The sequence below is a fragment of the Filicampus tigris genome, chromosome 12, assembly GCF_054856515.1.
Source record: "Filicampus tigris isolate MCC_2025a chromosome 12, RoL_Ftig_1.0, whole genome shotgun sequence".
NCBI classification, from domain to species: domain Eukaryota; kingdom Metazoa; phylum Chordata; class Actinopteri; order Syngnathiformes; family Syngnathidae; genus Filicampus; species Filicampus tigris.
The window spans coordinates 1,560,476-1,582,679 of NC_141228.1; the positions used below are offsets into that span (position 1 = coordinate 1,560,476).

Below are 22,204 nucleotides of genomic sequence, written 5' to 3' on the forward strand. Positions count from 1 at the left end.
CAAAAGAGTCTTGAGCGAAACAAATAGGTTCGAGCTACATGATGAGGTGAATCATTTCTGCCTTTGAGATTGGTGATATTGTTAATGTAGTATATTTAACAGTTATTTGTATTTAGTTGTGTTTGCCGTTGTCTGTGACTGTCCGTCCCTCCACTGCGCTTGCTGTTTTTTTAAAAAAAACAAAACGATTACTATTATCTGGTGGATGTTCTTTATTTCAACTGCTTTCTACTAATGTTTTTCACTGACCTCAACCTCTTTTTAATTGTTTTACTTTTTTTAAAGTGCTTTCTTTCATTTAACCTCCTGTCTATTTTTGGGATTCATTCCTTTGTCCCATCTATCTTAACATGAGGTATTGTCCACTTTTAGCGCTGCTCAGACTCAAACAACACTGAAGGCCAAGCTGGAGAGGATGCAATGTCACTTCATGTGGAACCTGAACCCCCATACATCCAAACTTTACCTTCTCAGGGATAAGCTGGAAGACATTGGCACTGTGGAGGGATACAACTGGCTGGGACATATTTACAACTTGCAGGGTTACATACACTACCAGCTCGGGAGTACGAAAGATGCCCTGCGTTTTTTCAGAAAAGCTGCAGAGGCATTGCGTCAGATGAGAAATACCATCTCAGAAGAGGGCCCTTGGCTGGTGGTCAACTACGGGAACTTGGCTTGGCTGCACCACCACATGGGAGAACTGGCAGAAAGTCAGACTTACCTGTCCAAGGTTGATATCCTTCTGAATGAATATCCTTCACCGTGTCAAGAGGAACTCCACCCAGAGATCTGTGCTGAAAAGGCCTGGACTCTGATGAAATTTGGAAAAGACAATACTCTTCTGGCAGTGCAATATTTTCAAAGAGCCATCAGGATGCAGCCAGACATGATTGAGTGGCACTCCAGTTATGTCTTAGCACTATTGAGTACTTTTGAGCTTTTTAAAACTCGACTAGATGCAAACACTTTTGAGAAACTGAAAGTAGCTAAGAAACACGACCCAAATAACCTGTACCTTGCAACAATTTACCTAGCAGCTCGCGCTGCTAGAGGAAGAAGAATTGAAGGTGACGCATGGCAATTGGCAAAGCAGATTTTGAAAAAGCCTGTCAGCAGCTACAGTGGTATTAAACCGTTACTTAAACTGTACAGAGTGTATTTATCAATGGATGAAGCTCTTGACTTGGCAGAGGAGGCTCTTGAAAGACACCCAGGAGAGCGTTATTTGAAGAGGTGTGCTGCAATCTGCTACAAAAAGAAAATTCTTTTACACAGGGACATTCCACCAGAACAAATGTTGGTTGACAGGGCAATCAGCCTCTATCGAGAAGTGATTGCTCTCTACCATCAATCTTCACTAAAGAGAAAAATAACTCTTGCAAATATATATGGGAAGTTGACTCACGACCAAGCTAAAGCTGATGAGATATTTGAGGAACTACTAGATCAGGGTGAACAGGAACCTGGAGAACAACAGATGCTTTATAACTACTATGCAAAATATTTACACTTAAGTCAGAGGCAGAGCTACAAGTCAATAGAATATTACATGAGGGCAGCAGCAATACAGCATCCATCTGTCTATCGTGGAAACAGCATCCAAATCCTGGAGAAAATTAGGGAAAGGAAAAGAAACAGAATGTGTGGAGAAATAGAGGAGTTTTTAGACAACCTACAAGACTGAAAGATTTATTTACAGCACTTAGTACTGACATTCAAATGTCATTAGACTCACTCGAAGTATGTCATTTTCTTTTCTGAAATACTTTTTTACTCGACAGGAATCTTTTTTTATAGCCAGATTTTCCTCAACATTTCTTTGAATATTTCATTTTCTTTTACATCAGAGACAATTGAATTTCAAGTGTAGAAAGTTGGATGTAATGTAATATCTTAAAGGGGAGGCAACCCCCCCCCCCCAAATTCTTTACAATAATATGTTCTATGTGACTTCACTAGTCCAAACATGACATTCTAATTAATGTTGCATTTGTGGAATATGAAATAAGCAGCAAAAACCCTCCGTTTTTAGCCATCTCAAGGGGTGGCCATTTTTTCACTTCTGTCGATTGAAAATGACGTCACAGTTGCTCAGGGCTCAGGTAACGACCAATCACTGCTCACTTGTTTTCTGAAGCTGAGACATGATCGGTCGTTATCTGAGCCCTGATTAACTGTGATGCCATTTTTAGTCAACAGCAAATGGCAATGTGGCTGCCCCTTGAGATGACTAAAAACATGTGGATTTTACTGCTCAACTCATATTTCACATTAATCAGAATGTTCGATATGTATATTTTGAAATATATTTGACTGTATGGGATGAAATGTTTGTTCTGTTGTACTGTTACTAAAAAAAAAAAAAAAAAAAAAGGAATGCCATGGTTCAACTAGTGGGCCTGCAATGTGAATATATTCTTGCCAAGAAAATGTTTGAGTTGACTTCCCCTTTACGCTCTGAGTGTGGGCCATCGCGCCTGTTTAAAATTTAAAATGAAAGAGCAAAAGGACATTTAATCTTGAATTTTGACTCAGTCAAAGACTCTGTCTTTGTGTATCTGCATGTGGAGTTACTGAGCGTGAGTTGTAGCTGAAAGCAGCTTTTTGAATGAACGTACATTCCATACCGCTCATGATAATAAAGTGACTTGAAGTGCATCAGCAACTGTGTCAGCCTTGACCATACATGAGGGCATAACTATGTAAGGTTTGTGTAGAAAATGTACAATTGCATTGTACATCAATTCTAAATTGTTCCCATGGAAACAAGAATTTGTATTTATTTTTAGCGTAACATGAGGCTTGTATGTATTATAATGAGTATGAAACAAGCTAAACTCTTTCTTATTGCAACAATTGACCGTTTTGTGTGGGTCATGTTGAAACTATGGACTTCAATTCTTTTCCACAAGGGCAGCCACTGTCCTGCCTGACAGCGACCCCTGCTATAGACCATTGGTTCTCAACAGTTGTCAGTCACCCTGAGACTTGTATTTTCCTATTGTGGCCAAGTGACGACCCACTTTAATAGTAATTAAGAAAAAAAGAACAAAGATTGTTCAAAGAGAACCTTAAAAATATGGAATGTAATTTAATATATAACAGTCTTTATTAAAGTAAATATTTATATTAAAAAACACATTATGGCCATGAATATAAAACAATCCAGGTCAACATTTTCTACTATACCTGTCCGTGACGCACCAATATGACTCACTTTTGGGTCCCAAAAGACCAGTTGAGAATCACTGCTGTGGAGTAGACAAATTAATAAAAGTTATAAAAGTGTAAATACCCGACATGCTAGATCTGCATCTCTTTAACACCCAGAGTCAATCACACAACGTGTTGAATATTTATCACTGATTGAGGGGGTTTTGTCTAATGTTGATGTCTCAAGTGATGTAATTACATCGAGTCAGGTGAAATGTGCAAGGGAAAGTGCATGCACATTTCCATTCAGGTGTAACTGTGTAGGTCTGTATCCCAGAGCTCCTCGGTGAGACATTACTGCAAAAATAAAATTATACCTCCTAATAGTATCACCGATATTATCATCAATGCACCATTGCACAACCATCCCAAATCTTAATCGTCCAATGTGTATAATTTAGTGCTATCTAGTGGTGAACAAATAGAATGCAACTTCCTAAGGTTGAAGTGCGTAAATTATGAAGCAAGATCACTACGGTGCCTCAGAGAGACCATACATCGCAGCCTAGCCTATTGAGAGGGGAGGCCAATTAGAGATTGTCTTTTGGTTTTGTTTTAAAATATACAAATAATGACTATATGGTCGACACCATTCTTCTCCTTAGAATATCCTCCACAAACGTAAAAGGTTTGAAGGTGTAATAACTTTTCTTCTATTTTCACAACTGAATTTTTTCTAAGACCCTGAGACTTGTGAAAAATAGAAATGCTATTGATCTTATTTGTATAATTGACGAAACATGTTATGTGAAAAGCCCAAGCAATGTTTTAATGTTATTTATTTATTTATTACTTTGTGGTGTTTGCTGGCATAATTCAAATTCCCTTATGGAACTAAGCAGGGTTGAGGGATGTGTTGGGGGACGAGTTTTTTTGTGGTTGCAACGTCCGTTTAGTTCCTGGTTTCCTGTAGATATTCAGTTAAGTCTTTTGTGATACGCCTCCTGCGTCTCCTTTCCTTCGGCATCACAACTTCTTATTATCATTTGTTATTTTATTTTATTTTATTGTACTTTATTTTATATTGTATACTGGTTCCTGTTTGAATTTTGTATTTATCCATGATAAAAGCCATAATTATTGTTGAAAAAATGTATATTTTCAAATTAAAGATTATATCACCTACGATTATCCCCAAAAATGTACGTTGATGTGATGGAACATATTTTTACAGATTAATGAAATTAGTAGTGTTTTTTTTTTTTTAATCAATCACTTTTGAAAAATCAACATTCCGTACACTGTCACTTTTCTTAAATATATTTTAAATGTATTAATTTAGTTGTAACAATTTTTCTGTTAAAAATATTGACAGATCAAGGTCTCATGGAAATCAAGTTAGGTTAACTAGGTTGGGAATCTGGATCTATTTTTCCGTCGTTCGCAATTTGTCTTTATTCGGCATTGGTTGCTATGGAGAGTGTTCACAAAAACTGCCGTGTTGTGTGGGTGGGTGGGAACCAGTGTGTTAGTTTGCTATCAAAAATGACGGACAGTCATATGGACCAATAGCATATCGCCAAAGTTGACCATGGCCAATAAGAATGTAGCTGTTGACAGACCACTAGGGAGAACTCAGGCGTTGCAGCAGAACAAGAAGCGATGTCAGCGCGATAGAATAAGTAATGGTGAGGCAGATACGGTTTTCATAACTGTATTTTGAGACCGTTCAACAGAAACGTATTCGTACATTTTATACGGTTTTGTTCGTGTGCTGGGTTTTCAATGATAATAGGGTCTTTCCGGTTTTCCACCATCCTCGTGTAGCTTACTTGTAAGCTTCACATAGCTGTCTTGCTATCACTTAGGATTTCCCGTTTGCATTACAGGGATGTAATTGCTGTATGTTTGCAGAGCGAAACCTGACCAAAATTCCGAATAGCAACACTGCACCACTATTTATTAAAGTTCAAGCTTTGAATTAGCAGCGTTTTTCCTTCTTAATGCTATCTTTGGAAGATGTTCCCAAGTTTATCTTCTTAGTTTATTTGCAGAACCAGTATGACGTGTCAGTGATTGCATTAACATGGACAAGTATGATAAGGTGAAACAAATTGGGGAAGGGTCATTTGGAAAGGCTGTCCTTGTCAAAGCCAAGAAGGATGGGCACCAATATGTCATCAAGGAGGTCAGCATATCCGGGGTAAGAAGTACAATTAATCAGGTTTCCCAATTGCTGGTTAATATACATTATACAACTTTAATATGTATCCATAATATATATTATCAGATGTCAGATAAAGAGAGACAAGAATCTCGGAAGGAAGTTGCAGTTCTTGCAAACATGAGTCATCCCAACATTGTCCAATATAAGGAGTCTTTTGAAGGTAAGCTTTAGTAGCGTCGTTAGCTGCAAGCATGAAATAATTATGTGTCATCAATTGAAATTCTGTTATTTAAAATGATTTTTCCTCCTGCCATTTGACATGATAGAGGGGGGCTGTCTGTATATTGTTATGGACTACTGTGAGGGTGGAGATCTCTTTAAGAAGATTAATTCTCAGAGAGGAGTGCCTTTCACAGAGGAGCAGGTAAATTACAAATATGAATACTGGTCATGAATATTCGGTACAGATCAATTCTTCTTCCATATGAAAGTGTGCAAAACGTGATGGAATACATGACTTTCAATACACTGAGCCTCAAAATTTCTTCCCTTAGATCCAGAATTGGTTTGTGCAAATTTGCTTAGCACTGAAGCACATCCATGATAGAAAAATCCTTCACAGGGACATCAAATCACAGGTGCCATGTACCAGACAACTTTACTTTTCTTTGATATTTTGTGTTCTGCATTGATTCTATTAAATATTCTAATTGGATTCTTGCTGTCTTCTTATAGAACATATTTTTGACAAAAGATGGGACTGTGCAACTTGGGGACTTTGGGATTGCAAGGGTGCTTAACAGGTATACAGTAAGTGTTATCTAGAAAAATGAGAACATTATTTGGAAATCATAAAGCATATCAAAGTTTGTTTTCTTTTCTCCAACTTTTTTTTTCAGCACGATAGAACTTGCAAGAACATGCATTGGCACCCCTTATTATCTTTCACCAGAGATCTGTGAAAATAAACCATACAACAACAAAAGGTACTGGATCACCTCGTGTTTGACCATTTTTTGTCAGTCACAGTAAACTTTCAACTGTCAATCAAACACATTTGTACATCTAACATTTGTGTACGCATCCATACATTTTTGACTCATGAAAATCTATCACCTTAAAGCCTCCGGCGGCAGCGTTTCTGGCGGAGCGTTTCAATTGGAGTGTAGTTCAATGTAGTTCGTGTGGGCGGGCGCGGTTGCATGCAGGGCGGTGCGAATGATGCGTTTGGAGCGGTGGGACGTGGAGCGAAGCAACGAAAATCCGTCCATTCGCACCATTCGTCGAGTATTAAACAAGTCAACTTTTTTGCCATTCCGCCGTGGTGGAGCATGAGCTGTTCTGCTGCTCTTATAATGAAGTTAAAGTTACTAGTTGGCAAGTGCTACCTGACTTTATCTGCAACCTCATTCTATCCATAAAAGAAAGGGCGTTTTCCTGTGTTTCATCTTTTTTTAATTATTATTTATGAACAACCCTAATGCGCAGGTTTTTATTCTATTTTGTGCTTGTATAACAGGAAATGTTTTTTTTGCTTTATAGCAAATTGAATTGTAGCTTGCTCTCTGTTAAAACTAAATTTAAAAAAAAAAAAAAAAAAAAAAGGAAAAAACCTAGTCTTGTGCATATGAGACTTGCTGTAACCAAACCCGTACCGAACCGTGACCCCCATACCGAGGTACGTACTGAACCGTGACTTTTGTGAACCGGTACACCCCTAATAGCAGTGGAAGGAAATACCATGTTTTCTGAGGATAGAACCCAGGGGCAGCAAATACAAAGAGAACAGCAATGGCCCCAAAATAGAACCCTGTAGAACACCATACGATAGAGGGGCAGAGCGTGACTCAGAGGAATCTAGACTAACAGAAACTGTCCTGCCAGCCAAATAGGATCTAAACCACTCTAGAGCACATCCACTAATGCCCACTTGGTGTTGCAAACGTGTCAAAAGAATACTGTGGTCTACCGTATCGAATGCTGCAGTCAAATCCAACAAAACGAGACATACGTATTCTCCAGTGTCATTTGCCAGGAGGATGTCATTAAAAACACGTAACAGGGCTGACTCTGTGCTATGCATCTTCTCGAAGCCTGACTGGTAAACTTCCATAACATTATGTTCATCCAAGAAAGATCGTAACTGTGAGTGCACCACCTTTTCCAGAATTTTAGACATAAAAGGCAGCTTGGAAGTGGGTCTAAAATTGGATAGCACAGCTTGATCAAGGCCATTTTTTTCCAGCAGGTGTTGCACTGTGGCATGTTTAAAATGTTGGGGGACTATACCGGAAGACAGGCTACTGTTGATAATGGTAACAAAGTAACTCGGAATTGCGCCGGATAGAATATTGACTGCGTATAAATGTAGTCAATGAGTGAAAGGTGTCTAGGTCTATGTAATTGTGTTGGGGAAGCGAGCGCCAGTGGGATGGGGCAGAGCGTAATCTTTGTCTCCCGAAGTTTTGTACTTGGTCCTGTGTAGTTGGTAAAGACGATTTGAATAAGATGAACTAGAGCTGCACAATATATTGAAAAAAACAGCGTTATCTCGATTTTGGCCTATGCATATGTGCATCGCCACCCAATAGTTAAACATTATCAATTAGTTATTGCCGCATGAAAAATTTGTACTTCTTTTGTTAGATAATAAAAATGCCATTTCTTTAGGTACCTGTTAAATATCACAACAATAACTATGATTTAGTCGCATGTTTTTCCCAAAATTGTCCAGCCCTAAAAGAAACGGCCTCTGCGTGGGTGTATGGCATGGCGGTGTAGCAGGTCTGTGAGTCAGTATTTGAGATCCAGTGGAGGTTTTGAAGGATGAGAGTTATGTTGGTAAGCAGAAGGGTGGCTAAGTTCTTGAAGATAACACCAATCCCAGCGTAGCAGGTCTTTTTCTGAGAAAGGAATATCTGGCAATTAAGAACTGGTACATTTACAGAACTAATGTAAACATAACCTGTATGTGTTATTAGTACTGCCTTTGTATCATCCTAATCCACTCTCTTTTGCCTCCCTCTATAGTGATATTTGGGCTCTGGGCTGTGTCCTATATGAAATGTGCACCCTTAAACATGCTGTAAGTATTCTGGCAGAGTTAATATGTACACAAGGACAATATTGCTGGTACCTCTGTTAATGAAACAAAAACCTGCAGTGGTCACAGAAATAATATGAATCTGACAAAAGTATTTTCTTTTTTTAATAACCAGTGTAAATCATACATTGCTTTTGAATTGTGGTTCAACAGAATTATGTTCAAAAACAAATTCATGAAACAGGCCTTGACAAAAATGATGATACCTCCAGAAAAGACTGAAACCTATTTGACTATATGGAAATATTCAACCAAAGTGTGTCCTTTAATTAGCATCACAAGTGTATTCGAACTTGTAATTAGTCAGTTGGCCTATTTAAAGGGTGAGAAGCAGTAGGGCAATTTTAAGCTTTTATCTGACTTTGATCAATCAGATGTATCCTTGAATGTGCATCACCATCCAATAAGGGAACTTTACTAACAATAAATAACTATAGAAACTATAGTTCTCTTACCTTGCTGACAGTTTCTGCGGTCACTTCAGCCTTTGTCAGAGGTTTGAGTGCTGTCTGGGGTGGAAAGAAAGAAACGTAAACCTAATTTTGTCCACATGTATATTACACAGAGTGAGAGGAACAAGGATATACAGTATGCTTGTGAAACATTTTAACAATATTTTGAATGTGCATCTTCTCAGTTTGAGGCTGGAAATATGAAGAACCTAGTCCTGAAGATCATCCGTGGTTCATATCATCCTGTGTCTGTACACTACTCCCAAGAACTACGGTCTCTTTTGGCACAACTATTTAAACACAACCCCAGAGAAAGACCTTCAGTCAGCACCATACTAGACAAACCTTTCCTCTCTTGCAGGATCCAAAGGTTCCTCACACCAAAGGTAAGTGCATAGCTAATTAAGTCTGAATTCATTTATTATTGACCATTGTCAGGTCCAGAAGCTTTATTGTCCTTTCATTTAGGTCATTGCTCAGGAATTCCACCATACCTTTATTCACAAGCAGCATAAAGTCGGTGCGCATCCGGGGTCAGTAGGTAAGCAAACTGCTGATTTTGGTATATGGAGGGTTGAATTGAAAAAAAATATATATATATAGACCATATTCTCCCATTTGCACTGGTCTTTTTTTCCTTTTTTTTTTTTTTAAACACACCTGGTTGCTAGGTATGTATACCAGAGGGTAACAGTTCACAGGAACACATTGGAGCCAGGCCTGGAGATGGGACTCGTTGGCGAACGCCTGGTGGTCGGGCCTGCACCCATGGAGCCCGGCCGGGCTCAGCCCGAAAAGGCAACGTGGGTCCCGCTTCCCATGGGCTGGGGGATGGGCCAAAGGGGTCGGGTGCCCTGTAAGCTGAGTGGCAGTAAAAGGCAGGGGACCTTGGTGGTCTGATCCCCGGCTACAGAAACTAGCTCTTGCGACATGGAATGTCCTTGCATTATAAGAGTAATAGCTTTTCATGTTTTTAATGGAATATTGGCATTTCCTGTCATGTTTGTAAATGTTACCGCACATTGTGACTATTGCACTGAAGCTTGATTTCAAGAAAATTGCAAATTGAATCAAAATCGCAATATCTGTCAGAAAAATCATTTTTTCCTAAAATCATTCTGCCCTACTCGGGCTGCACAATATATCAATATCGTGATAATGGCTTTTGCAATATGCATATCGCAAAGACATGTAATAATTTTCTGAGAGAATTGTGTGCTTTTATCTGAATTTGACCAGTCAGATGCACACTTGAATTTGCATGGCCACCCAATAATTGAACATTATAGAGGAGAATTACTGTTAATTAGCTAAGAACACATTGAGCTTGCTTATTTTTCAGCATGAAAAAATGTACTTTTCATCAGATAATAAAAATGGCATTTATTTCTTGGTGCATGTTAAATATCAATATTGCTATAGTCAACATCCATATCGTATATCGCATGTTTTTCAAGTATCATGCAGACCTAATGCCAACTTGGTATTCTGAAAATATTAAAACGATCGCCCCAGTATTTCGTTAAGCCGTTGCCTCTAAAGAAGACATGTTGGGAGCGACTTCAGTCCATAAATTTTAAAAACTTTAAATTTTAAAGACTGCGACTTTTGTTCTAACATTTTCAGGGTATGATTTGGCCATGCATATAGAGTACATGTGAACATACATTTTGATTTTCGGACATTATACCACGTTGAGCTTTTCATAGACTCCCTTTTAGGCTTGCAGGCTGGGTGCATTCGCTTGCCACTGCTGCCTTTACTGTCTTTTTGAAGGAAGAATATGAAACCTGACATGAATGTGAAACCTGTCGCAATACTTGATGACACCATAAGGCATTTTTATAGTGAAATAGATCAGGAAACAAGTAAAAAATGAAGACTGCCATGTTACAGCATGCACGACTTCGTCACAGTGATTATGGGAATGGCTCACATTTAAGATTGCACTGTACAGCGTATGTTATTATTTTAATACTCGGCTTTAACTTTTTTGGGGGGAATCAGAAGCCATTGATATTTGCATTATTACGGTAATGTTTATACAGTGGCATGTTCCTTTCAATAAATGCGCTCTTGACTCATTGGAAAAAATATATATATATTTGTGGTCTGTGATTGTCTGGCAGCTACTTGTATACACACATTCACCACATAAAGACATTCTTTTACAGCATTGCTTCCCAATTAATTCCCTTGCCTAATTTCAATTTACTGAAATGGTAAATTCACTTTTTAAAATTGAGCCATAATCATCATAAGTGATTGTATATATATGATATAATTACTATTTTTGTTATTATTTTACTTTTGTCTAGCTAAGTATCCTGCCAATGGTTCCATACAATCTTCTGCGACCAAGATTACCACACCAGCATGTAAATACGGAGTGCCTTTAACTGCGAGGAAGGTGTCAGTAACAAAAAAAACTGCAGACAGGAAGGCTGCTATTAAACATAAACCGGTTAGTAAGCTGTAAATGCCAGACTGTGATGCCTGAGCTACACACTTGGTGACCCAATTTTCCTCATTTTTTTACATTCTCATACGTTGTTGGAATGTTCTGATAGCCGATGTTATATGCTCAGGCCCCTGCATCCATCCACAGAAGAGTAAGTCAAGGGGAAGAAGAGAGACGAAAACAGGTACACCGCTGAAAGGGCTGCGTAATCTTTACAGTCAGATTTCACTCATTTCAATTGGAGTGCCTGTTTCTGGGTAACCAACCTGCACTTCTCTGTTGCCTTCTCAGAGCAGTTCTTCTCCCTCTTTGATGTTTTTATCCGACTAAAATTATTTTTGCCTTCTACTGTTTGGCAGGAGATTATCAAAAAAAGAAGGATGGAGTTGATCGATAAAGAAAAGAGAGAGCGAGAGCAGGTGAACACACACACAAACATGGTTATTGTACACAGAGTTGTTCTATTCATGCAAAATGTAAAGTTTACATATCTGTGTCTGTCTCAGATATTGTTGAAAGCAGAGAAAATGAAGCGGTTAGAAAAGGAAAAGGTGGGTCGTAAACAAATGCATGACGTGCACAGTATACGAGGGGTGTGTCACTTCTCCCCAATAAACCTAGTACGCCAGAGGAAACAAATCCTGCTAATGAGTCCAAATCGTTTTGTGTGGAAGTGGTCATGGCTACTAAAAAAGGCGTGTAATTCTGTTACGGAATGAATTGCTGTGAATTATTAGTAATGCAGTGAATAAATAAGAAATGTAAATATTTACTTTGACAAGTGCGTTTGTGCACCCAATAAAAACAAATGTTAGTCTCGAGCCCTGTCCCAATTCCAGTGAAGTTGGGACGTTGTGTAAAGAATAAATAAAAAGACAATAAAATGATTTGCAAATCATTTTCATCCTAGATTTAATTGAATATACAAACATGAACTATCATGTCATGGTCAGGGGCATGTTTACCACTGTGTTACAGAATATTTCCTTTTAACAACACCCAATAAGCATTTAGGAACTGAGAACACATTTTTTTGATAATTAACCACACATTTTCAATGGGTTACAGGTCTGGACTGCTGGCAGGCCAGTCTAGTACTCACACTCTTCTACTATGAAGCCATACTGTTGTAACAAGTGCAATGTGGCTTGGTATTTTCTTGCTGAAATAAGCAGGGTCGTCCCTGAAAAAGTAATTGCTTTGATGGCAGCATATGTTGCTCCAAAACCTCTGCCTATATTTCAGCATTGTCTTTACACAGATGTGCAAGTTACCCATGCCATGTGCACTAGCTGAACAATACTATCACAGATCCCCACTTTTGAACTTTGAACATTCCCAGTCACCTACATCATAGCTTGTGATTGGCTAGAAAAACCACAAAGCCCACATAAGGCTACCCATCCCCTTTAGTTGCGTGCAACCGTATGTTGCATGCAATTATGTCAAGGGAACTGGGAGTAACCTTTCACAGGTAAAAATATATCCATCCATTTTTTGATCCGCTTATCCTCACAAGGGTCGCGGGCATGCTGGAGCCGATCTCAGCTGTCTTTGGGCAGTATCTCATCTAAATTGGTAGAGAAATTAGCAAGTTATGAATGAAATTCAGTATCCGTGGCCTTTGATGGAAAAAGAGTCTCCTTCCAAAATCATATTCACATTCTTTCAAGAGCCGCTACTATCAGCGGGGCTGGGGAACTCAGCCTTGTGTCAGCCAAACAATTCATCCTCATCATCAATATTTTGAAGCAGATATGACGCCTAAGGATGGGACGAGACAAAAATCTCACGAGCGAGATGTCTCATGAGATTGAGTCCGCGAGGACGAGACAAGACGAGATTTTTGCTAAATTTCAAATATAAAAAAATACCTAATGTAATTTTTTCAGTTTTCAAAATGTTTTTTATCGAACAGACTGCAAGAAAATTATTCATCTAGCTTTAAAGTGCAAATGCAAACAGGAGTCACTTTCGTTACATGCTCTCAAATATTGCTCCAATAACAGCTAAAGCTGGGATCTTTCCACTTACTGAATACTTTGACAAAATCCAACTGTGCTCGTGGGGCAGTAACTCAATTGTATATAGTGTTTTATGTTAATTTATTGGCTTTATTTATTAATATTTTATATATCTGTTAATATTTACTGATATATTTATTAATAGATGTATCACTGCCTCTTATTGTTTTTTTATTTATTGTATTGTTTTTAAAGTGCTTTGTTACAGCTCTAGCTGTTATGAAATGCGCTATATAGATAAAATTGTATTGCATTGTATAGTTCAACTTGTTTCTCAGTCGATCTTCAACAAGAAGAATGTCACTGCGTCTGTATCAAGATTTCTGCAACTCATCTGGGCTCCTCAGAGCTGCAGATACGGCACCCTGCTGCTCTAGATCGCGAGCCATCATGTCCAAAGAGTTGTTCTTGCGTGTGATTACGTCCATAATTAGTTTGTGCGCGGGCAGCTCGAGAAGTCTTTATTTAGACGTCAAAAGTGCTGCTGCTGTTGAGCATTGGTGAAAAAAAGAAACTATAGGCTTGACACGTCTAAACAAACATGATACGTGGCCAGCTTTGGACCAGCTGCACTAGCGTTGCGTTCATTGTCTGCACGATAAGCACTTAATGTGTGGCTCAAAGCCAGCTTCACGTCTCGCCATATCATGTTGCGAGCGTTGTCGGTCACAACAGCAACTGCGTGATTTGGCCTCGGAAGTTCCCATTCGGTGACAGCTCCTTTTAGAACATCTGCCATATTCACCCGGACTCCAAAACACCGTCAAAAGAAAATAGATCTTGTGCTGTGCAGGGACGAGAAATCTCGTGGCAATCTAATCCCGCGAGATCTCTAATCACGAGATCTCGTAGCACGTGATCTCGTCCCATCCCTAATAACGCCTCCTCTCCATAAAAAGGTTATGACCAAATCCTAGTGTTCACCTAACGAAACATTTATGTAACTAGAGGCAGATTTTCTACAACGATTTTGTGCGTAACTTCTTTACTTTGAAAAGTTCGAAAAAAGGGTTGTTTGTAATTTGAGGTTCTACTGTATATATTTGCGTGCATTAATCACCTCAAACAACTCAGGACAAGACACTACACAAAATAACTTATGTTTGACTGTGCTATCTGAGTCGGTTCAGAAAGTTCCTAAATGCAATTTGCATTGAGCAGCTAGCATGGCTTTAGAGCAGAGCTCGTTCGTAGCATTCAAAATACACTTTTTTTGTTAACTAACACAGCCATATGTCACTGTATTTACTAGTGTTGTTCCGATACTGATACTGGTATCGGGAAGTGTACCGATACCACATTAAAACACTGGTATTGGTATCTGCGAGTACTTACAAATAACGTGCCGATGCCATTTCCCGATGCTGTACTAGTAAAGAACGTTGAATGCAGCGCTTTGTATCTTGCTCCCTGCTGCTTTTTAATGTGTGTGTGGGGGGGGGCTACAGTGGGGTACAGGAGATATAATGTTGGCGATATGTACCTACTTCAACATAGAAACTCCAGCTATAGCGAATGTTGCAAGATGCGGAACCAAAGTGGCCAGGTTCAAATACGTTAAACCTGATGCAACATTTGAGAACGAAACGTGAACGAGCACCAAGCGGTGGCGGTGGCAGCGAGCATTAACAAGGGGAATTGACTGCAACAACAAACCCTGCTCAATTTACATTGAATGCAGCACCTTGTATCTTGCTCATTCACGACACTGGTGTGTGGTGACTGTTCAGTATTAGCCGTCGCTATTGGCCCAGTGCGGATGCTCTAACCAATGGCGGGGTTGAGAGAAAAAAAACCTGAGGTACAGGAGAAATAATGTCGGCGGCGATATGGAACTACTGTACTTCAACATAGAAACTCCAGCGAGTACAACAGCTAAGTGCAAAATTAGCGGTGCGAAAGTTGCAAGAGGTGGAATTAAAGTGGCCAGGTTCAATACGTCAGACGTGATTAAACATTTGAGGACGAAACATGTGAACAAGCACCAAGAGCCTGCGGCGGCAGCGGCAGCGAGCATGAACAAGGGGAATGGACCGCAACAACAAACCCTGCTCAATTTTGGATTTTGATTTTGAAAGTGGATTTGGGAGCGAAAGTTGTTGTGATGGGTCACTAATACTCAAAACAAAACTTTTATAATAATGTCCTATAGCTTTTGTAATTAATGCGACACAATCTCTCTCAAAGATACCTCGTGTATATTATTTCTTATTTTTTCCTGTTTCACAAAAGTTTTTAAGTCTGACCAAGCCATGATAGCAATGGTTTTACATCCAAGTGAGTATGCAGTTCTTTAGAATCACAAGGAAAAAATGCTCATATCCCTTTTTTTTTTCTCTGGTATCGGTACAGTAAATTTAAAAAAATATTTTTAACCCTTTCATGCATTAATTATGATTTAATGTTATTTAAAATATAAACATATTTTTTAGATTAATTAATATAGGCGAAAGCAACTTTTAAATCGCTGTCCAATTGTAGTGACCACTTTGCATGAAAGGGTTAATATATGACAAAAGTGTTGTTTGTTTGTTTTGAATTGCAAACTCCCCCTTTAAGTGCTTTTCAAATTATTTATAAACGTGTATTTATGTGTCCATTATTTCGTCATCCGTCTGCAGCGTGGGTACCCTTCCGTTGTCTGTCATGCGCCTTTTTCCTTTTTTTTTTTGGTCCCTCACTCAAATCTATCCATCAAACAAAAAAAAAACACTATTTTCCTCGCCACGGCCATTGAAGTCTCACCACGAAAAATCAACGACAACGGACTACTGATGAATGGCGGACTAAATAAAGGGGCTTCCGCCAATGCTTAGTCTGTTTGTTTTAATTTTTTTTCCCGTCAATCGTCAGCAAAACGGGCATCCGTCAGTGATGGATAGATGGACTGGTCCGTCACATAGGCGGAGCGCCCAGCTCTGCTGATTGACACCTGTTTCATTCCTTCAGGTGTCTGTGTGACTTTCACTTTTGTTCCGCGAAAGTGACAAGCAACAGTTGTTTTCGAACATTTAATCGTAACTTCATCTATCATTATGGAATCATATCACATCTCGATGATGCTTACGATGTATCGACACACCCCTATGTATACTTGTTTTTTTCCTTGCCAATTTAAAATTCAGTCATTATGAACATATCTATTTCAGATTAGTCGCATTAACCATGCCAGGGAACAAGGCTGGAAAAATGACTTGATGTCAAGTATTGGAAGCCCAGAGAGGAAGGTACTCTTTAGTAATCTTTGGTATTAATGATGCAAAGCTCTCACTGTGGCGTTTTTGTAATACTAAATGTGTTCCATATTTTGATATTTTTATCATACGAGAATCCACTTTCGGCGGCACGGTGGTAGACTGGTTAGCACGTCCGCCTCACAGTTCAGAGGTCGTGGGTTCGATCCCGGCTCCGGCCTCCCTGTGTGGAGTTTGCATGTTCTCCCCGTGCCTGCGTGGGTTTTCTCCGGGTGCTCCGGTTTCCTCGCACATTCCAAAAACATGCATGGTAAGTTGATTGGACTCTCTAAATTGCCCCTAGGTGTGATTGTGAGTGCGGATGTTTGTCTTTGTGTGCCCTGCGATTGGCTGGCAACCAATTCAGGGTGTCCCCCGCCTACTGCCCGAAGACAGCTGGGATAGGCTCCAGCACGCCCCGCGACCCTTGTGAGGAGAAGCGGTATAGATAATGGATGGATGGATGAATCCACTTTGCTCCAAGATATTGTAACAGTGAGTCCAATTTGTTGTGAGTGGTTGTTCTTTGATGTATCAGTTGCTTTGCAGATGTCCTTTTATGCTTTGTCCTTTATTATGTCATATAGGCCTGATATCTTATAGTTTACTTGCTTCCAGTCAGAATCCCTCCGGTCCCGCACTCTGTTGTTACCTTGTATTTTTGTTGATAGAACATTTTTACTTTTCAACTTCAGTGCCACGTCTGCTATTGGGTCCAAATCTCACTCCTCACCGGCCTTCATAACAAGCTGACAGTCTTGGGTTCCTGAAACTTATTCTCAAACTCATTAATTACATAATATATAATAAATTATATTTTATATATATATATATATATATATATGTATATGTGTATATGTGTATATGTATATATATGTATATATATGTATATATATGTATATATATGTATATATATGTATATATATGTATATATATGTATATATATGTATATATATATATGTATATATATATGTATATATATATATGTATATATATATATATGTATATATATATGTATATATATATATATATATATGTATATATATATGTATATATATATATATGTATATATGTACATATATATATATGTATATATATATGTATATATGTACATATATATATATATATGTATGTATATATATGTATGTATATATGTATATATATATATATATATATATATATACATACATATATATACATACATACTGTATTGTCCGGGCTATAAGCTGCACCGTCATATAAGCCGCACCCACTCTATTTTTAGAATATTCAAATAAAAAAACGTAAATAAGCCGGACCTTTATATAAGCCGCACCTATATGTTGAAAACTTTTATATTTACTGCATTTACAGAACAATTATGAACTGTAAATGTACATGTATGTACCTGAGCAGATTCTTTCCTAACAGTGCCTTTTAACACTGCAGCAACGTTGCTGAGTAAAACAGAAGAGAACCAAGAGAAAATAAACAGTACTTATCTTCATTTTACTGCCGACTGCCGCTCCAGTTTGTCAGCTAATGTTCACCAGACTCCACCATCTATTGTTCTACTAGATTCTACATATGCACCTGTCTTGTTTTATGTTAATAGAGTCAGCCAATCTAACACACGATGTGCTAAATCAACAATAGCAGTTCACATCGAAACAACAGAACAGACGTAACATCAGCCAATCGCATTCATGTGCACTTCACGGACCTCTAGGAAAACAGAAACCACTTAATGGGAAATGTACTGTATTGAAGTGGAAGAAAAATCCACAGAATAACCGCACCGGACTATAAACCACATGGCTCAAAATCTAGGAAAAGTCACGGCTTATAGTCCGGAAAATACGGTAAGTAAATATATAAATAAATATATTTGCTTATGTATGACAAGTGCTTCCAATAATACTCTCTATAGCAGTTTCCCTTTTCTTAGGAGCCATTCTGATTGTTTTGCGCTTTATTTAGGTGTTTTTCAAAAGTTTGTGTCTGTCATGACGGGACCTGCTTCCGCATTCAGTTAATGTAGCTGCTTCTGGCGTCTATGATTGAGTGACTGTATTGTACATAGATGTAACTTTCGCCTTGCATTATGCATGTTGCCAATGATGTTATGCAGCGCAAAAAGAATTACAACATAGATCCATCCGCTCGTCCATTCCAAGATTGTAGAAAGAAGAAAAAAGTACTTAGAAGGTGTAATTTTTCTCCCAAAATGTTGTGCGTAACTGGAATACCTACCTACTGCCTAGAAAGGGGTGTTTGTAATTTGAGGTTCCACTCTATCATGTCAAAGCCAAAAGCAATCTTGGCACAGGTTAGCTAACATTGTAAGCAGCATTACCTTCTGATAATAATGTTTGCCTATATTGTCTATGATGGGGTGGGGGATATTTGTGATTGGCAATATGCCCGTGTGACGCATACCCTATTTCTATGCACATTGTGGTTTCAAATTAACATAATATGCTATGCAAATGCATCTAAGATGACCTTAGGCAATAGATAGATTTCATCCTGATCTAATCTCAAGACAAAAGAACACATTCATACGTTGAGCAGTTTATGGTCTTAATTTTTTATTTTTTTAAAAATGTTTTTTATTTATTTTGCTGTAGGAGTAAGCTGCAATGCCCACAGGTGACTCCTGCAAATACTATAGGAAGAGCTTTGAAAAGTGTGTATATATGTGTGAATCTTGTGTTTTGTCATCCAAACGAAGTGTCATTTAGGCGGTGGAAAGAGGGCTGCAGTTGTTTGCCCTTGTCCTGTCCCAAGCTCTACTCCAGCCTCTGTAATGAGCAGAAATCCTTATGAAAACTACCATGCTGCCCTTGACCAAATGGCTAAACAATCAAACGAGATGGGAATCAGCAGGGAGGGATCAGCTGGGCCAGGCACCCCTCTTCGGTAATTTCTGATCCCTCATATCATCCTCAATGTTAAATATTTATTGACGGTGTTGCATCTGTTTGCAAGTAATGTGCCAGCTGCTGCTGGCCCAGTGCTTCCCAATGGCCCTGCCCCATGCATAGACTCTGATGCAGTCAACAGAGAATTACAGAGATTGCAGCACATTTCAAAACAAACCCATATGAGCAGGTAAATTACACAGCCTAATCCAATCAATGACAGAGCTATTCAGATTTCTCTTGCTCTTTTGTGCTTACTGTATTATGTTTTTAGACGGAAGACTCACATCCCTGTTGATCGGGCATATCAGGTTGAGGAATTTTTACAGCGTAAAAGAGAAGCCATGCTCAACAAAGTCCGAGCCGAAGGACAGTTGGTATGTATGTTTGATGATCTTAACCCTCAATATATAATATATAAAATAATCAACCAATAATGTCACCATGCATAGATACTTTTCTATTGATGCAAAAACTATTACTGTTTGTAACCTGCTATCAACATGTGTCAGGATCTATGCATTGTGAACAGACTGCTCCTATTGCCAAACCCACCAAAATTCAGCTCATGCTCTCACACTAATGTAACACAAAAACAGTATTACAAGCCTTAGACCACTAGGACCTGAAATTAAAGCACACGGATAAAGGCCAAAATAGAAGACTGTACAATTTGTAATATCACTTACTTTACAAGTGTTATGGTTTCAAATGATAACAGATCTACACATTAAATTTCGTAGAGAACAATTTACTCTAAAAAGACTATTTGGTCCCAGTCCAAACAGAGTAAAATTTACACTTGGAAGAGAATAATTTTCAGGGTAAATTTTACACAGAAAAATATTTGGAGAGTTATTTACTTGAAAAAAAATGTTTGGTTTTTTTCACTCAGAAATTGAAAGTAAATTTTACAAAAAGACTTTTTGAGTCGATTTTACTTGTACTGTATTAGTTTATTAAAAAAAAGTCACACAAAGGTTGAGGAACGTACCAACAAACTTCAGGTTGGGAGACGGCCACCCTACCACCTGAGCGGGGATACTTTTTTTTGGAGTAATTCAACTCACAGTAGGTGTGACATGGCTCACGTGGTAGTGGCCATTTACTAATCTGAAGTTTGTTGGTACGTTCCTCAACCCTTGTGTGACTTTAAAAAAAAAATGATAAAGTAATCATTGCAAGTGAAATTGACTCAATAATTCTTGTAAAATTGACTTTGAATTTCTGAGTTAAAACTTTAACCTTTTTTTCAAGTAAATAACGCTCTAAATGTTTTTCTGTGTAAAATTTATTCTGAATATTATTCTTTTCCAAGTGTAAATTTTACTCTGTTTAGACTGGGACCAAATATAGTCCTTTTAGAGTAAAATGTACTCTATGAAATTTACTGTATACAAAACATCAATTCCAATGAAGTTCGGACATTAAGAAGTAACTATAAACAGAATGCATTGATTTACAAATCCTTTTCTCAACCTATATTCTGTTGAATACAAAGAGAAGGTATTTCGAATTTAAACTGATCAACTTTTGGGGGGGGATTGGTTGAGCATCAAATATTTACTCATTAAAGATTTGATGCCTACAACTAGGGCTTGGCTGATAATTCGATATCGATATGTGTCGCGATTGACACTTGGTCGATACCAATAGAAAATGCCTTCGATAAAACGTTCAATAGAAAAAAGAAAAACAAACCCGATCGCAGCATGGTGCGTGATGTAGGCCGCGCGCTTCCGCCTCCAAACATGAAGAAGAAGCGTTTAAACCAAAGAAGAAGCAGCTTTTAAACCAACGAGGAAGAAGCATTTAAACCAACAAGAAGAAGCTGTTAACTCAACGGAGCATGCTCGCGGGCCTGGCGTCCGTGCGCTACGCTCGTGGGCCTGGCGTCTGTACGCTACGCTCGCGGCCCCGGTGTCCGTGCGCTACGCTCGCGGCCCGGGCGTCCGTGCGCTACGCTCGCGGCCCCGGCGTCCGTGGTCTACGCTCGCGGGCCCGGCGTCCGTGCGCTATGCTCGCGTCCAGCGAGCGAGCGCCGTAACTTTGCTCAAATAAATGACCACTGTACTCAGTACAACTCTTACAATTAAATTATATTATGCATGATAACCCTATTAAAAACCCGTGGATGGAGCCATGGTGTACAAGTAGAGGAGTTCTTGTCTTTGACATGCTAGCAGTAGTTAGCCTTATCCGACACCGGCATCGCACTCGAGGTAAAATCAAGCAAGTAAAATATGAATGGACTATGGCAATAATGAGTCTGCTAAAAAGATAAAGTAGTCTTAAGACGGTAGGTCAACGATGATGTGTGCACTGCAAGAGAGTATTCGTCCACTTACATCGGATGAACATTGAATGAAGGCTAATGTATGTGTGAACAACTGGCTTTGGTATGGCTTTTGATTTGAATAGTAGCATTTTAATTTGCACTAGATGTAGCAATAAACGGTGTTAACTGACAATGCTAGGCGGCACGGTGGTCGACTGGTTTGCACGTCCGCCTCACAGTTCAGAGGTCATGGGTTCGATCCCGGCCCCTGTGTGGAGTTTGCATGTTCTCCCCGTGCCTTACGTGGGTTTTCTCCGGGTACTCCGATTTCCTCCCACATTCCAAAAACATGCATGGTAAGTTGATTGGACTCTCTAAATCGCCCCTAGGTGTGATTGTGAGTGTGGATGTTTGTCTCTGTGTGCCC

General features: G+C 38.9%; 3 protein-coding genes across 17 annotated transcripts in view; 2 read left to right on the top strand and 1 right to left on the bottom strand.

Moving 5' to 3' along the window:
• pomgnt1 (protein O-linked mannose N-acetylglucosaminyltransferase 1 (beta 1,2-)) overlaps positions 1–1,609 on the bottom strand; it is an 82,101-nt gene extending 80,492 nt beyond the window's left edge. Inside the window, exon 1 of the mRNA XM_086047506.1 lies at positions 725–1,609. The gene's annotated coding sequence lies outside the window, so the exon portion shown is untranslated. The remainder of the gene's footprint in view (positions 1–724) is intronic.
• Positions 42–1,687, top strand: LOC147138026 (antiviral innate immune response effector IFIT1-like). Its single transcript, XM_086047486.1, has 2 exons — positions 42–46; positions 373–1,687. Exons 1-2 carry the CDS (start codon positions 42–44, stop codon positions 1,685–1,687), a joined length of 1,320 nt encoding a protein of 439 aa, XP_085903612.1.
• Positions 1,688–4,706: 3,019 nt separating this feature from the next.
• The window catches only part of nek1 (NIMA-related kinase 1), a 55,429-nt gene continuing 37,931 nt past the window's right edge, over positions 4,707–22,204 (top strand). For 5 of the 15 annotated variants that reach the window (XM_086047490.1, XM_086047500.1, XM_086047495.1 and 2 more), the window contains exons 1-17: positions 4,768–5,359; positions 5,447–5,543; positions 5,650–5,747; positions 5,878–5,961; positions 6,059–6,126; positions 6,223–6,309; positions 8,354–8,408; positions 9,064–9,264; positions 9,347–9,419; positions 11,197–11,342; positions 11,467–11,523; positions 11,699–11,758; positions 11,846–11,890; positions 16,513–16,590; positions 19,310–19,497; positions 19,567–19,689; positions 19,774–19,876. In XM_086047490.1, coding sequence (XP_085903616.1) covers positions 5,243–5,359; positions 5,447–5,543; positions 5,650–5,747; positions 5,878–5,961; positions 6,059–6,126; positions 6,223–6,309; positions 8,354–8,408; positions 9,064–9,264; positions 9,347–9,419; positions 11,197–11,342; positions 11,467–11,523; positions 11,699–11,758; positions 11,846–11,890; positions 16,513–16,590; positions 19,310–19,497; positions 19,567–19,689; positions 19,774–19,876 — 1,680 coding nt within the window. In that variant the 5' untranslated portion in view covers positions 4,768–5,242. Of the gene's footprint in view, positions 5,360–5,446; positions 5,544–5,649; positions 5,748–5,877; positions 5,962–6,058; positions 6,127–6,222; positions 6,310–8,353; positions 8,409–9,063; positions 9,265–9,346; positions 9,420–11,196; positions 11,343–11,466; positions 11,524–11,698; positions 11,759–11,845; positions 11,891–16,512; positions 16,591–19,309; positions 19,498–19,566; positions 19,690–19,773; positions 19,877–22,204 lie in introns of all 15 variants that reach the window. The other 10 variants (XM_086047493.1, XM_086047504.1, XM_086047501.1 and 7 more) reach the window with 8 other exon arrangements.